The 13,187-nt window shown below is 40.8% G+C and overlaps 1 protein-coding gene across 1 annotated transcript in view; it reads left to right on the forward strand.

The window, feature by feature from the left end:
* Positions 1 to 4,286: 4,286 nt before the first annotated feature.
* Positions 4,287 to 13,187, forward strand: part of gtpbp4 (GTP binding protein 4) — a 23,861-nt gene continuing 14,960 nt past the window's right edge. Inside the window, exons 1-8 of the mRNA XM_061797922.1 lie at positions 4,287 to 4,442; positions 5,832 to 6,002; positions 6,091 to 6,194; positions 6,266 to 6,402; positions 7,735 to 7,835; positions 7,898 to 7,990; positions 11,483 to 11,674; positions 11,760 to 11,825. Of these exons, the coding sequence (XP_061653906.1) occupies positions 4,395 to 4,442; positions 5,832 to 6,002; positions 6,091 to 6,194; positions 6,266 to 6,402; positions 7,735 to 7,835; positions 7,898 to 7,990; positions 11,483 to 11,674; positions 11,760 to 11,825 (912 nt within the window). The 5' untranslated portion in view covers positions 4,287 to 4,394. The remainder of the gene's footprint in view (positions 4,443 to 5,831; positions 6,003 to 6,090; positions 6,195 to 6,265; positions 6,403 to 7,734; positions 7,836 to 7,897; positions 7,991 to 11,482; positions 11,675 to 11,759; positions 11,826 to 13,187) is intronic.

Below are 13,187 nucleotides of genomic sequence, written 5' to 3' on the forward strand. Positions count from 1 at the left end.
CAGTCGTTCCTGTAGAGAGAGAAGAGCAGCTGAGAGAGTACACATCCTTGGGGCCGCCCCAGTGCTAATTCTGTGTGTGGATAAGGTGGTATCCCCCAGCCTCACGTGCTGTGTCCTGCCTGTCAGGAAGCTGTAAATCCACTGGCAGATGGCAGGCGAGACCTTGAGCTGGAGAAGCTTGAAGGAGAGGAGTTCAGGGATGATGGTGTTGAACGCAGAGCTGAAGTCCACAAACAAGAGCCTCGCGTAGCTCCACGCACCGTTGAGGTATTCTTGGATGCAGTGCTGTCCCATGTTGACTGCGTCACCCACAGACCTGTTTGCCTGGTAGGACTGGGATGATGGTGGAGTGTTTAAAACAGGATGGAACTGCACAGTTCCAGAGATCTATTGAAGACTGGAGCGAGCTGGTCCGCGCAGACTATCAGGCAGGATGGGGACACAAGGTCTGACCCTGCCGCTTTGTTTATCTTTTGTTGTTTGAAGATACGTCTCACATCCTGTTCGTGGATGGTCAACACAGGAGTGAGAGTCAGAGGTGTGATGGTGGTCGGTGGTGCGGCTGGGTGGGTGTGGGGTGTGAAAGTGTCCTTTTCAATTCTGCAGTAGAAGGTATTTAATTTGTCAGCCAGTCCTTTATTATTCACCACTTGGGTGTGTGGGGGGGGGGGGGGGGGGGGGGGGGATGATCGCTTAGTTGGTCAGTGATTGTAATCCTCGCCAAACTGATGTTGATTTCTGGTGGCACAGTGGCCGACGGGTTAGAGCGTCAACCTCACAGTTCTGAGGATCCGGGTTCAATCCCCGGCCCCACCTGTGTGGAGTTTGCATGTTCTCCCCGTGCCTGCATGGGTTTTCTCCGGGCACTCCGGTTTCCTCCCACATCCCAAAAACATGAATTAATTGGAGACTCTAAATTGCCCGTAGGCATGACTGTGAGTGCGAATGGTTATTTGTTTCTATGTGCCCTGCGATTGGCTGGCAACCAGTTCAGGGTGTACCCCGCCTCCTGCCCGATGACAGCTGGGATAGGCTCCAGCACGCCCGCGACCCTAGTGAGGAGAAGCGGCTCAGAAAATGGATGGATGGATGTTGATTTCTTTTGTCAGCTGGTTTCTGGCCTGATTGTACAGGGCTCTGTCCCTACTCCGATAGGCGTCCTCTTTAGCCTGGCGAAGTTGGCGAAGTTTGGCAGTGAACCACGGCTTGTTGTTATGAAATGTGCGAAATGTCTTATTTAGAACACATGTGTCCTCACAGAAGCTGATGTATCATGCAATAGTGTCTGTATAGTCATCCAAGCTGCCAAGTTGAAGTTTCAAAGACATTCCAATCTGTGCAGTCTAAACAGTCTTGAAGTTCCATCTTAGCTTCATTACTCCACTTCTTCACTGTTTTCACCACTGGGTTTGCACATTTAAGTTTGTGCCTGTATGTTGGTATTAATTGCGGCCATCCTCAAACTATTTCCACAAAGTTGGGAGCAATGAATTGTCCAAAAGCTCTGGGTATGCTGAATCCTGCAGAGTTCCTTTCACTGAAACTAAGGAGCCAATATTTTGGACAATTCCATGCTCCCAACTTTGTGGGAACAGTTCTTCCATTTGTAACATGACTGTGCACCAATGCACAAAGCAAGGTCCATAAAAACATGGATGAGAGAGTTTGGCGTGGATGAACTTGACTGGCCTGACCTCAACCTGATAGAACACCTTTGGGATGAATTAAAGTGCAGACTGAGAGCCTGGCCTTCACGTCCAACATCACTGTGTGACCTCATAAATGCGCTTCTGGAAGAATGGTAAAAAAAATTCCCTGCACACACTCCTGAACTTTGTGGACAGACTTTCAGAAGAGCTAAAGCTGTTATAGCTGTAAAAGGTGGACCAATGTCATATTAAACCATATTGATTAAGAAAGGGGCGGAACAGTGGGCGACTGGTTAGCACATCAGCCTCATAGTTCTGAGGACCGAGGTTCAAATCCCCGGAGTGTGGAGTTTGCATGTTCTCCCCGTGCCTCCGTGGGTTTTCTCCGGGCACTCCGGTTTCCTCCCACGTTCCAAAAACATGCATGGTAGGTTGATTGAAGACTCTAAATTGCCCATAGCTGTGAATGTGTGCGCGAATGGTTGTTTGTTTATATGTGCCCTGCGATTGGCTGGCGACCAGTTCAGAGTGTACCCCGCCTCTCGCCCGAAGATAGCTGGGATAGGCTGCAGCACGCCCGCGACCCCTGTGAGGATAAAGCGGTACAGAAAATGGATGGATGGATGGATTAAGAAAAGGATGTCACTTCAGATCAATTGTGAGTAAAGGCAGGTGAGTGAATACTTTTGGCAATATAGTATACAGTGGGTACGGAAAGTATTCAGACTCCCTTAAATTTTTCACTCTTTTTTTATATTGCAGCCATTTGCTAAAATCATTTAAGTTCATTTTTTTCCACATTAATGTACACACAGCACCCAATATTGACAGAACAAAACAGAATTGGTGAAATGTTTGCAGATTTATTAAAAAGAAAAACTGAAATATCACACAGCCATAAGTATTCAGACCCTTTGCTCAGTATTTAGTAGACCCTTTTGAGCTAATACAGCCATGAGTCTTTTTGGGAATGATGGAACAAGTATTTCACACCGGGATTTGGGGATGAGCTGCCATTCCTCCTTGCAGATCCTCTCCAGTTCTGTCAGGTTGGATGGTGAACGTTGGTGGGCAGCCATTTTCAGGTCTCTCCAGAGATGCTCAATTGGGTTTAACTCAGGGCTCTGGCTCGGCCATTCCATAACAGTCACAGAGTTGTTCTGAAGCCACTCCTTCGGTATTTTAGCTGTGTGCTTAGGGTTATTGTCTTTTTGAAGGTGAACCTTCGGCCCAGTCTCAGGTCCTGGGCACTCTGGAGAAGGTTTTCGTCCAGAATAACCACAATTCTGTCTTTGAGCTCTTCAGGCAGTTCCTTTGACCTCATGATTCTCATTTTCTCTGACATGCACTGTAAGGTCCTACTCAAGACCAATCAGTATAATCAAACACAGCTGGACTCCAATGAAGATGTAGAACCTTTTTATGGATGATTAGAAGAAATGGACAGCACCCGAGTTAAATATATGAGTGTCACAGCAAAGGGTCCGAATACTTATGTTTGATATTTAAGTTTTTCTTTTTTAATAAATAAGCAAAAAATTCAACAATTATGTTTTTTTTCTGTCAATATGGGGTGCTGTGTGTACAAGTAAATTAATGAGGAAAAAAATGAATTTAAATTATTTTAACAAATGGGTGCAATATAATAAAGAGTGAAAAATTTAAGGGGGTCTGAAAACTTTTCATACCCACTGTATATGTTTACCCTTGATTTGTCTCAAGAGCTGTCCAATTCCTCTTTTTAACTTTTGTTGCTAACCGTAGTTAAATAATCCGGCCCAAAAACTATAATAGTCTCCTTTTGCAAGAGGCTTCCGTGTGTCACCACAAGGTTGTGTGTGCGCGCTGCGCGTGTGCAAATGATTTACACACTGTTCGGTCACGCCTCCTGTCTCTGCAGTCTCTGATTGGCTGTTCTTGTCTGATCTTGTTGAAGATATAAAACATTAATTAAAAGAAAATCAGAGGTACAAAATGGTTGCCAGAGAGGGACAAGTTTTCAAAAGATAATTTTAATAACATCCTACTGTCAGGTCATACAGAGAGTTCCAACGTATATGACAAAAAGTGTTTGTTTTTTTAAACCGTAAACTCCACCTTTAAGTACAGCAAATTTCAGATACGTTACAGACTTTTACGCAAGTCTATAAGGTGGCTGTTAAGATATTTTTGAAGAGAATCCTTCACTCTTTCTGTACTCCCGAATCACTATAAATGTGCTATTTCTTTCGCGATTTCGTGATTTTTAGTGAACTATGTATAGCGCACTTAGCGCAGCATAAAACTGCGATACCATGATTTTAGTTTGTTAAAGAGGGCCTTCAGAAAGAAATGATAGCCCTCTTTGTGTTCTACACTACGTAAGCAAATTGCATTCACTTGGATAAAAAAAATAAACAAAATAAACTCCTGTTTTTCTGAGTAATTCTTTTGAGGGCTTCGTTTTTTTGAATATTGTTTTCTGTTTTTCTGAGTATTTTTTCTGTTTTTCTGATTAATTATTTTTCTGTCTAATTTCCCCCCCTGTTTTTCTGACTATTCTTTCCGGTTTTCTGACTGACTGAGCATCGATATTGACCGTTTTCTTCATGCACTGTCTCCATTTGACTGCAGGGGGAGACATGGAAAAAGGGGATTAAATCCCTGACGCCATTTCCGTTTTTGACGGGAACTAGCTAGCTAGAAAAATTCTTTTGCTTCCCTTCTCTGCTGTGCTGTCTGCGGACGACAACGTGTCCCGACAAAATGGCACAGTATAATTTCAAGAAGATCATGGTGGTTCCCACCGCCAAGGTAAATGACCTCTGACAATATCAGCACTTTGAACCCTTCGCGTTTTATTCGCTAAGCTCAGGAAGCTCGAGCAAAATAACCCGTTGGCAGCTCAGATGGCAAACACGTGCAGGGACGTGAAGGCTCCACACGAGTTCAATTTAAAATGGATGGATAATTAATAACAATAGTTTGGCGAATATTCCAGCTTCTGTATTATTCAAATGGAAAATTGTGGGTTATTTATAACTTCTGATTTGGTTGACTTTAATCGCTTCACGTAGAAGTAGTAGAAGTTATTTTTTTATTGGTTGTGAAGTTGGCACAAAAAAATGCTTTTTGAGTCCAATTTGTTGCTATAAATCCATATCTGTAGACGGGACAAAAATGATATACGTTTGGTTTTCACCGAGGAAAAAATTATTTCTTGAGCTCTTTATTGTGAATGACAGTGATTGAAACGTGAGACAGTGACGCAGACAATGTTTGTTTTTGTTTACTAGTTTAAAACAGGTGACAAAGGTACTCAAAACTAGTCTGTATTGAAGTATTTGTGCCAAAAAAGAGAACTCATGTACTTTTGTATTTTTCTTTAAAGTACAGGCACGGAAATGTACTTGACTACAAAAGTAAAAATTATTTTGGACTGTCATAGAATAACCATTTTCATAACTCTACAATGAAAAACAACGTTTCCATGTATGTTTTTTTTCTTAAATAATTTTTAATATTTTACGTTGTCATCTGTGGAGGTTGCACAGAGTAGCAAGTCTTTTGAGAAAGTTAGTAGAAAGTATAGATCTATTATCAGATGTACATAAGTAAAACACCATCAGAAAAAGAAATACTTAAGTTATAAATGAACACCTGAATATCTAAAGTATAGTAACAAAGTATTTGTACTCTTACTTCCCACCACTGAATTTGTTGTAATAAATTTGTTGTTGAGGTTGCAATAAATTATATATTTTTTGTTCGAAGGAGAAAACATTTATTTATTGAACTCTTCAGTGTGAACAATAGTGATTGTAAAGTGAGACAGTGACAGAAATGAAATGTTTTGTTTTGCTCCCTAGTTTTAAAAAAAAGTGGCAAATGTACTCACACTGTACTCAAGTGGAATTACAGGTATTGCAAAAAAAAGTACTGATAAAAGTAGTTCTTATTGGAGTCATTTTAAAAACTTTGTACAACAAATGAAAACTTAAACGTTACATTTGTTTTTTTTTTAAAGCATTGTCTTTTTTTTTTACATTGTCATCTTTGAAGTTTGAACAAAGTAATGAGTCTTTTTTGACAAAGTAGGAGTAGAAAGTACAGATCTGTTATCAGATGTACATACAAGTAAAATCCTGAAAAATCTACCTAAGTACAGTAATTAATTGTGTACTCTTGTTTCCTCCCCTGCAGGATTTCATTGACATCACTTTATCCAAAACACAACGGAAGACGCCCACAGTGATTCACAAGCATTATCAGATCCACCGCATCCGACACTTTTACATGCGCAAGGTGAAGTTCACGCAGCAAAACTACCATGACCGTCTCACACAGATCCTCACCGACTTCCCCAAACTTGATGTGAGTCAAACACACGCTGTTAAAAAGAATATAGAAAATTAAGAAATTGAGAAATTAAGTTGCATGGACGTGGTGTTCTTTGCTGCAGGACATCCATCCCTTCTACGCTGACCTGATGAACGTACTTTACGACAAAGACCATTACAAGCTGGCCTTGGGTCAGATCAACATTGCCAAGAATTTGATTGACAAGTACGTTTGTTGCTGTTGAAATTGCCAGACCAAAAACATTGCAGCCAAATGTTTTTTTTGGGTTGTTTTAGTGTAGCCAAAGACTACGTGCGCCTGATGAAGTATGGAGATTCTCTTTATCGATGCAAGCAGCTAAAGCGAGCCGCTCTGGGTCGCATGTGCACCATCTTGAAGCGACAGAAGTCCAGCCTGGAGTATCTGGAACAAGGTAGCACAATGAGACTCACATTAGGGTTGAGCGACATGGCCTTAAAATAGAGTGTCAGTTTTTTTTAATGTATTTATTTTTTTAAACACAAATCGAATGTTCAATTTGAAGGAAGTGGTTTTGCAGCCTGCTACCTTTTCCCACTGGTTTGGATGTAAAGTAAGCCTCAGCTTGGTAATCTGTATTTTTTTTGCCATTTCAGCGGAAAGCACTGGAAACTTTATACTGTATATTTATCGGTTACTATTATAACTACTATTGAAGAAAAGAAGCACTGCTCATGTGACCGTATTAGGATGTCCCGATCAGTTTTTACCAGTTTGGAGTTAGTCACATATGAGCAAGTGACAAGCAAGTCTAAATTGTAACCTTCAAGTCTCAAGCAAGTCCCTAGTTACGGTGGGCAAAAAGGAAAAAAAAAAAAAAAAAAAATCAAGCAAGTCGAGTTACCACCAAATTTCAAGCAAGTCAAGTAATTACTTTGTTCCAGCAACTCATCAGTCAATTCATACAATCTTGCTCAGTGACAACTAGAGCTGTCACTATCGAATCTTTTTAGAAATGGTGCTCTTATTGATTACTGGTCGAATAATATATATTTTTTTTAGCGGCTAACTTGCATTTTATTCTCATTTATGCGGGATGGACTTCGATCCTTGAACTGCATATGTTGGGACTGAGTGTATGGTATAAATTTGGTGTGCAGACTATGAGACGGCAAAATACTAAATGGTAAACCGTTAGCAAATGCGATTGTTAGCGCTGGCGCGCTAGTGATGACCATTTCAGGTCAAAAAATGCAAACTACCATTCAGCTCACTCATATATTGTGACTATATATACATTACATATATAACAGTGTCTTAAAACCACTAACAGACACTTCTCTGTCATTTTTGCGTTTATTAGTGGCCCAACAGTGCGTCTGTCTACAATAAATGTCCGTGTGAAACCTTGGCAACGCAAACATGGTTCCAGATGGAATTTTTGGGGGGACCCAGCGGAGCGTTGAGGCAGAAATTTTGTGTTGACCTCTTTTTGAAGTCAACTTAGCTGAGTTATTTGATTTTTATTTATTTATGTATTTATTTTCCCCCAGCTCTAGCCACAACTTATATTTAGTAATGTTTTTTCAATGATCATAACACAAAAAAATACATTTACACTTAAAAATTAAATAAATGAACAAAAATACATCTATACCTCTAAAAATTAAATGAACATTTAAGTTTGATTATATTATTACTCTTTAGAAGAACAAGTTTTTTTCCCTAACATTTTTATATTTACAGCTACCAATATCCTCTTTTTTTTTCTGTCTCGTTTTAAAAGTACGTCAACATCTGTCCCGTTTGCCCACCATTGACCCTAACACCAGGACGCTGTTGCTGTGTGGATATCCCAACGTGGGCAAGTCCAGTTTCATCAACAAGGTGAGTTTCTCTTTCATTTAGTTACCTGTAAACACACTAATAAATTGTGACTCCATCTTCAGGTGACGCGAGCGGATGTGGACGTGCAGCCTTACGCATTCACCACCAAGTCGTTGTTTGTGGGTCACATGGATTACAGATACCTGCGCTGGCAGGTGAGAGGCACTAGCACGACCTTCGTTGTAACACAACATGCTTTGGTCACTGCTGAGGGTACACCATCTAATATATATGCAGCGCTGCCTTAAGATAAGAAGGAACTGATTTACGGGTTATACGAGCCGTCCTTCAGCAAATTATCTGTATTCTTTTTTTCTCTGACTTGCGAGCGCAAACTCGAGATATTCAAACAAAACATAATTACGTGTTGTGTATTTAAAACAACATAGCTTAGCCTTTAATTCCATTAGCTTAATGCTAACACCTAATGGGAAACACCATAGATGGGCTAACGAATAGCATCTATGTGGTGGTTTTCTAGCCCTTTAAGCAACAGATATTTTAATGCAAATGGTAGAGCAACACATGTAGACAGACTAGTGGTGTCACGATACCAAAATTCTGACTTCTATACTGTCTGTACCTGCATAAAATACCTCTATTGGTACCGAACTGATACCACGACATAAATCCAAGACGTCAGTGAAAGCAGTGGAATGAAGGGCAAAACGACTTCAAATACTTTATTTATTTTTATTAAATCAAAATATTAGGATAATCTTAAAATGTATTAAAGGAATTAGCCCATTCTTAAGTTATTTTCAAAAAAATAACTAGATTGATGCCTGCATTATCATATACTGTATTATATAATGTGTGTGTGTATGTAAAATTGTATATCCAGAGCTCTCAAATGTTACGGAACATTCCTATTTTGTTATGGAAATCACTGGTCGCTGACTCATTGCGGCCTTAACATCGATTATTCCGGCATTTGTTTTGGGGGGGGGTCCAGTGTCCGACATTACTAGCCAGCATGGCACTGTGTCCGGTCACTGTGACCCTTGAGACGCTGGTCAGTACAAATTTTAGAAACAAGTTCGATGAAATAAACACTATATTGTTAAAAAATAAAAATGAGGGACAGATAAATTGAAAATGGTGCGTCCACATCGAGCAGCTCCTTGGCACATGCTATTTTATTGCCCCCCCCCATCCCTAAGTTAAAAATGTGAACGTTAATAGAGTTTGTGTTTATCCACCCCACCCCGTGCACCTTGTTGCATGTTCACTATTTTTTTTTTATTCTGGAACCACAAGTGAAAGTATCATCCCGACAGATGACCGATCTAGTTTTCATTACATCGTGCATCATGAAAGCAAGCACCCATCTTAAAGCTGCAATGTCAAAACTAAACTCTAGCGTGCATTATACAGGAGTTATGGGAACTCAACCTGGTATAACTGATCAGTATTAATTAGAGGTATAGCGTAAAGGTGAATTGCCACCATTGTTTATAGCATGTGAATATGAGAATCTATAGAACATTTTGCGTGTTGTACATGGGTAGAAGACTTCTTGATTTCTGGCGTCAACTTTGGGGTGTGCATTATACTCGAGAGCATATTATACATGAGAAATTACGGAGAATATATATGTATATATATATTTTTTTAAATACAGATACTTTGAAAAAAAATGGTACTATGTTATTTTTTACGTTAAAATACCTGTTTGGTACTGGTATCGGTACTTGGTGCAACACGAAGACAGACAATATTACAATACTCACATGCGGGAGTGCGTGGTATAAACGGTATACTCGCTTGAAGGTATAGATATGGCCGAAGGTGTACATTTGGACTCGACTGACCAGTCGCGATAACGCTTCTCAATGGCGTCATTATATCTGCCCCAGTATAAAAATGCATACGTAGCATGCGCCGCAGCAGCTAAACTACGAGATGCGACCATTAATAGGGAGATACGACACGCCTCTTCGAGCTGCGTGCCTATGGCGGTGCTCAGAAGAAGAATAGAAGAAGAAGAATCATCTTTTATTGTAATGAACATGAATGCATGCACACGAAATTTGTTCTCTGCATTTAACCCATCACAGTGAACACATACACGTTAGTGGAACACACTGGAGCAGGGGGCAGCTGAAGCGCCCCGGGAGCATTTCGGGGTATCAGTGTCTTGCTCAAGGACACCACGGCAAGAGAGCGGGAAGGGAAAAGAAGTTGTGAGGCCATTAAAAAAAGGAAAAAGAGCCCTCGCCACATGCGCCCTGCCACATTCGACAAAGTTGTCTTGAATGGTGCTGTTTTTTTACCTGTGTTTTTTTTACCTGTGCAGGACAAGTGTAGTGAGGGAGAAGAGAAAAGAGAAGGGGGAAAAAGCAGCCGAGGGGGTGGCATTTCGTGCTTGCGTAGCCACCAATCTGGACTAGACTACACCGATTTTATCTGGCTGATCGGTATCGGCGATATTTAGCATTTTATGCTTTTCGGCTTTGTCATCATTCGCGGAGCAGATCAATGACGTCATTGATCGGCTCCGCAAAAGACATTTACTCCGCGTCGCCGCCTGCACAGTGTATCTGAATCCAAAAGCTAGTTTATTTTTAGCCTTGTCTCGTGTCTTTTGACGTAGTACTGTAAATATCTGACGGCCAAAAAGTTATTGGAAAAAAAAAAAATTGTCGGCGGTGTGGAACAGACAACACGTCTGAGACAGGCAACACGTAATGCCCGGATCAAACTACAAGACAAATATGCTCTTTCACGATTGTACTGTCAGACTACTGCAATCAAATCTTGTATTCAGATACCACCGCATCCCGTTTTTTTACGATCATTGGGCTTTATCTTGTCAACTCAAATGCGAAAGGATACACTCGTTACCATGGCGACAACGATAAGAGTGGACCGCGCCGACGGTATTATAAGGACAAAATGGGGAAAAATGTGTGTTGGTCACCGGTGCTCAGGACAGGAGAGGACGTTCGTTTAAGGCTTGTTGAGGTATGTTCACATACTTTAAATACGATACGGCTCACAAGCAGGCAATACAATGTTATGTAGCCTAGCAAGCTACTGCTGGCACGAACGGTTGGATGTAAACATGTCGCAGTTCTGTCGAATCATGGTCTAAAGTTTCAGTGTGGGTGAAGCTATTTAATTAAAAATAAAGTAATTTAATTACAGTAAGTTAGCACCCATTATTTCTGTCATGTAATGTTGGTTTGACCTGACTGATTAGAATACACGATCTGACTAGAGCAGTGATTTGCAACCTTTATGGAGCCAAGGAATATATTTTACAATTGAAAAATCTCACTCAACACCAACAAACAAAAATGTCACAAAAAGTGGATACATTGATATAACCCATTCAAAAACACGGCCATTATAATTTATACATGTAAGTTAATATCACAGTATATACATCTAAGTAGGCTGTTATTGTGACAGGCCTACCCTCTCCCACCCAGCCCCATTAAAAAATAAAAATGTAGTTGACAGAAAAAGACATCACTGGCACTCCACGCTTGGATTTCCGTTGCTGACATTTTCTGTCACTGGCACTGAAAGAGTTAATATCTGCGATATATCTGGGGGACACACTGTGTTGGGTTTATCGTGCTGTTAATTATTGGTATCAAGCATTTCTAGAAGCTCGTCTTATCGTGCACGTTCCGAAGGTGGTGGACACACCCGGGATCCTGGACCACCCTCTGGAGGAGCGCAACACTATCGAGATGCAGGCCATCACGGCTCTGGCCCACCTGCGAGCGGCCGTGCTGTATGTCATGGACGTGTCGGAGCAGTGTGGGCACACCCTGCCCCAGCAGCTGGAGCTCTTCAACAACATCCGTCCGCTGTTCGCGAGCAAGGTCGTGGCCTGTTGCGTATTTTTAATTTGTTTTTGTCGTTTGCTGCCACTTTGTGGTTTAACGTTTGTCCGCTCTCTACTCGCAGCCGCTCATCGTGGTGGCAAACAAATGTGACGTGAAGAAGATCAGTGAACTGTCTGAGGAGAATCAGGTACATTGCGCCAGTATTGCTATGAGAGGCGAAAAATCCATTTTAATCAATAAATTTGAGATTTGTCAGACTATTTTTTTTTAGATGCTTCCATAGTTCACTGAGCATCCCCACTGGTGTGATGGCGTAAATTTTTTTATTTTATTTATTTTTTGACTTTGTTTTTAAAATTCATTTTTAGAGCAGGTTCACTTGTTTATTATTATTAAAATTGCCCCTAGATATCAGCAGTGCACTACTTTTGTTTAAATGAAACCCCTCAACTAATTTCAACATACACTGAACAAAAATATATATGCAACACTTTTTTTTTAAAATATATATATTGTGGTCAGCCTATGGCACACCTGTGCAATAATCATAATAATCAAGACAAAAGTGTTGCGTTTATATTTTTGTTTAGAGTAGGTACTAAACTGGCCCAGATTTCACACCTAGTAAATTCATGAGTAAATAGAAATCAAAGATTATTATTTCAGGATACAGTGGTGGCTTGAGATACAGTGGGGCAAAAAAGTATTTAGTCGCCCACCAATTGTGCAAGTTCTCCCACTTAAAAAGATGAGAGAGGCCCGTTATTTTCATCATAGGTATACCTCACCTATGAGAGAAAAAAATCCAGAAAATCACAGTCTGATTTTTCAAGAATTTATTAGCAAATTATGGTGGAAAATAAGTATTTGGTCAACAACAAAAGTTAATCTCAATACTTTGTTCGATACCATGTGTCGGCAATGACAGGGGTCAAATGTTTTTGTAAGTCTTAACAAGGTTTTCACACACTGTTGCTGGTATTTTGGCCCATTCCCCCGTGCAGATCTGCTTTAGAGCAGTGATGTTTTGGGGTTGTCGCTGGGCAACACAGACTTTCAACTCCCTCCAAAGATTTTCTTTGGGGTTGAGATCTGGAGAGTGGCTAGGCCACTCCAGGACCTTGAAATGCTTCTTACGAAGCCACTCCTTCGTTGTCCGGGCAGTGTGTTCGGGATCATTGTCATGCTGAAAGACCCAGCCACTTTTCATCTTCAATGCCCTTGCTGATGGAAGGTTTTCACTCAAAATCTCACGATACATGGCCCCACTCATTCTTTACTTTATACAGATCAGTTGTCCTGGTCCCTTTGCAGAAAAACAACCCCAAAGCATGATGTTTCCATGCCCATGCTTCACAGTAGGTATGGTGTTCTTTGGATGTAACTCTGCATTCTTTTTCCTCCAGAAACGACAGTTTTTGCCAAAAAATTTCAATTTTGGCTTCATCTGACCATATGACATTCTCCCAATCCTCTTCTGGATCATCCAAATTCTCTCTAGCAAACTTCAGCTGGGCCTGGCGGTGTAGTGTGTTACTGATGGTAGCCG

Source organism: Phyllopteryx taeniolatus, chromosome 14 (genome assembly GCF_024500385.1).
Source record: "Phyllopteryx taeniolatus isolate TA_2022b chromosome 14, UOR_Ptae_1.2, whole genome shotgun sequence".
NCBI classification, from domain to species: domain Eukaryota; kingdom Metazoa; phylum Chordata; class Actinopteri; order Syngnathiformes; family Syngnathidae; genus Phyllopteryx; species Phyllopteryx taeniolatus.